The 2,672-nt window shown below is 62.3% G+C and overlaps 1 protein-coding gene across 1 annotated transcript in view; it reads right to left on the bottom strand.

Moving 5' to 3' along the window:
* Positions 1-29: 29 nt before the first annotated feature.
* Positions 30-2,672, bottom strand: part of LOC103621494 (antigen peptide transporter 1) — a 6,460-nt gene continuing 3,817 nt past the window's right edge. Inside the window, exons 7-10 of the mRNA XM_017742927.1 lie at positions 2,623-2,671; positions 1,920-2,079; positions 1,093-1,229; positions 30-429 (exon numbers count right to left, since the gene is read on the bottom strand). Coding sequence (XP_017598416.1) covers positions 211-429; positions 1,093-1,229; positions 1,920-2,079; positions 2,623-2,671 — 565 coding nt within the window. The 3' untranslated portion in view covers positions 30-210. The remainder of the gene's footprint in view (positions 430-1,092; positions 1,230-1,919; positions 2,080-2,622; position 2,672) is intronic.

The following is a 2,672-nucleotide window of genomic DNA, read 5'->3' on the forward strand; positions in this document are numbered from 1 at the left end:
CCACGCTTATTATTTGATTTATCGATTTGTTGATGTACAGGTTTGTAGATTTATTGATTGATTTCACACTCGGTCGCTGCCACAGCCCTGGCCCCGAAGTCACCCTCTCCCCCACGGTGTCCCCATCCTTGTTCCCCATGTCTCCACTGCCCCTCCTCCTCCAGCGCCCCCATCCCTGTTCCCATTGTCTCCATCCCCAGTGTCCCCCTCCTAGCCCTGGTCGTCCCCCTCCCCATCCCCGGTGTCCCCCGCTGTCCCCCACGGGAGGGTCCTTAGCTCCCCGGGGGTCCCCAGCTCCCGCAGCCGGCCCCCCTCCAGCAGGGCCACCCTCGGCGCCCGTTGGGCCAGGGCCAGCCGCCCTGTCACCAGCAGCACTGCCGGCCCCTCCCCTGTCCCGGGACCGCCGGGACACAGCAGCTCCTGCTCCACCTGCGGGGACACGGCAGGGGCAGGGCACATGGGGACACGGGGGGATGTGGTGGAGATGGGGCACATGGGGGTGTCAGGGGACCCCAGGGTGGGGAGCACAAGTGAGGGACGTGGGGAGTGGGGACATGTGGACCCAGAGGACATCGGGTCCAAGGGGACTCTGGCTTTGGGGTCATGTGGGACCCAAGCGATACGAGGATGTATTTGGCGACATTGGGACCAAGGGGACACAGGGGCAGGGTCCAGGGAATTTGGTGACCCAGGGGACTCCAGGAGACATGGGGGACAGCAATCAAGGGGACACAGGGAGTGAGAACAGAGGGGACATGGGGCACAGGGGAGACAAAAGGATTGAGGACCCAAAGGACATGGGGAGCAGGAACCCAGAGGACATGGGGGCAAGGAAGGGACCCAGGGGATACACAGGGACCAAAGGGACACAGGGGCAGGGATCCAGGGAATTTGGTGACCTAGGAGACCCCAGGGGACATGGGGGACAGCAACCAAGGGGACATGGGGAGTGGGGACCCAGGGCACATGGGGACCCAGGGGACACGGGGCATATGGAGGACATAAGGATTGGGGACCCAGGGGACACAGGGAGTGGGGACCCAGAGGACATGGGGGATGGGGCCATGTAACACGGACAGGGCTGTGACCCACCTGGTGCCGGGTCACAGGGTCAAGTGCCCGCGTGGGCTCATCCAGCACCAGCACTCGGGGGGTCCTGAGCAGGGCTCGGGCCAGCGCCACCCCTTGCGCCTGCCCCCCTGAAAGCTGCATCCCCCGCGGGCCCACCTCTGGGGACAAAGGGAACACCATGGGAACGCCACAAGGACACGGTGGGGACACCATGGGGACATCGTGTGGACACATTGGGGAGCCGCACCCACTGTGCACCCACGTTTTGGGGGACAGGGAGGATGCAGAGAGGGGATACCGAGGCGACACCAAGGGGAATTGGGAGCAGGCAGAGAGCAGACAGTGAGAGGACAACAACGGGACACAGTGGTGACAGCATGGGGACACTAAGGGGACACCATGGAGACACATTTGGGACACAAAGGGGAGACACTAGGGATATGTTAGGAAGCTACACCCCCTGCACCCTTAGCTCTGCGGTGCACAGGGAGAACAAAGACAGGACAGCGAAGGGACAGTGAGAAAACAGAGAGGACATGGACGGGACAGCATGGGGAGACCATGGGGACACTGTGGGGACAGTCAGAGAATAGTGAGGGGACAGAAGGAACATGGTGGGGAGACTGTGGGGACATTACAGACACCTTGGGGATGGTGAGGCAACATCATGGGAACAGCAGGGGACACTGTGGGGACACCATGGGAACATCATGGGGTCACGATGGGGACACATTGGAGAAACTGGGGAGACCAAGAGGACACCTTGGACACATTATTGGGACACCTTTAGGACATCTTTGGGACACATTGAGGATGCTACAGGGGGACCATGGGGGCACTTGCTGTACCTGTGTCGTAGCCATGAGGCAGCTGTGTGGCCCAAGTGTGCACTCCCACCCGCTGTGCTGCTGCCATCACCTGTGTCCACTCCTTGTGTCCCCAGCCCAGCGTGATGTTGGCGCTGAGGGAGCGAGACAGGAGGGACGGGCACTGCAGGACACCGGCCACCTGCAGGGACAGGGACAGGGAACATGGGAGGACATGGGACCACAAAGGGATTTGGAAGGGACAAGGAGGGGACATCTGGGGGCATGAGGTGGTGGCAGGGTCATGGTGAGGCTGGCTGATGACATGGGGATCGCTGTGGAGAACTGTTGGGGACACAGGAGTGACCCAGGGGTGGCAGTGGGGATATGTTGAGGACACAGGGTGACATGGTAGTCATGACTGTTGGGACAGTGGGTGACGTGGGGGTGGCCATGGTAACCCACTGGGGACACAGGGGTGGAATTGGGGACCCAGGGGGTGGCACTGATGCACCCACTGGTGACCTTGGGGTGGCAGTAGGGACCCATTTGAGGCACAGGATTGACCTGGGGGTAGCAGTGGGGACTTGTTGAGGACCGGGTGTAGACCCAGGGGTGGCTCTGGGGACACGTTGGGGACAACAAGTTGCCCGGGGTGGCCATGGGAACACATTGGAGAGGTTTGGTGACAGGGGGATGGCAGCAGGGGATGGATGGTGACCCAGGGGTGGCCCGTGTGTGTCACCTGTTGCCGCAGAGCGGGGTCTGCGCGGGGGGTCAGGGGGGTCCCGTCCA

Source organism: Corvus brachyrhynchos, unplaced genomic scaffold, assembly GCF_000691975.1.
Source record: "Corvus brachyrhynchos isolate BGI_N302 unplaced genomic scaffold, ASM69197v1 scaffold489, whole genome shotgun sequence".
NCBI lineage: Eukaryota > Metazoa > Chordata > Aves > Passeriformes > Corvidae > Corvus > Corvus brachyrhynchos.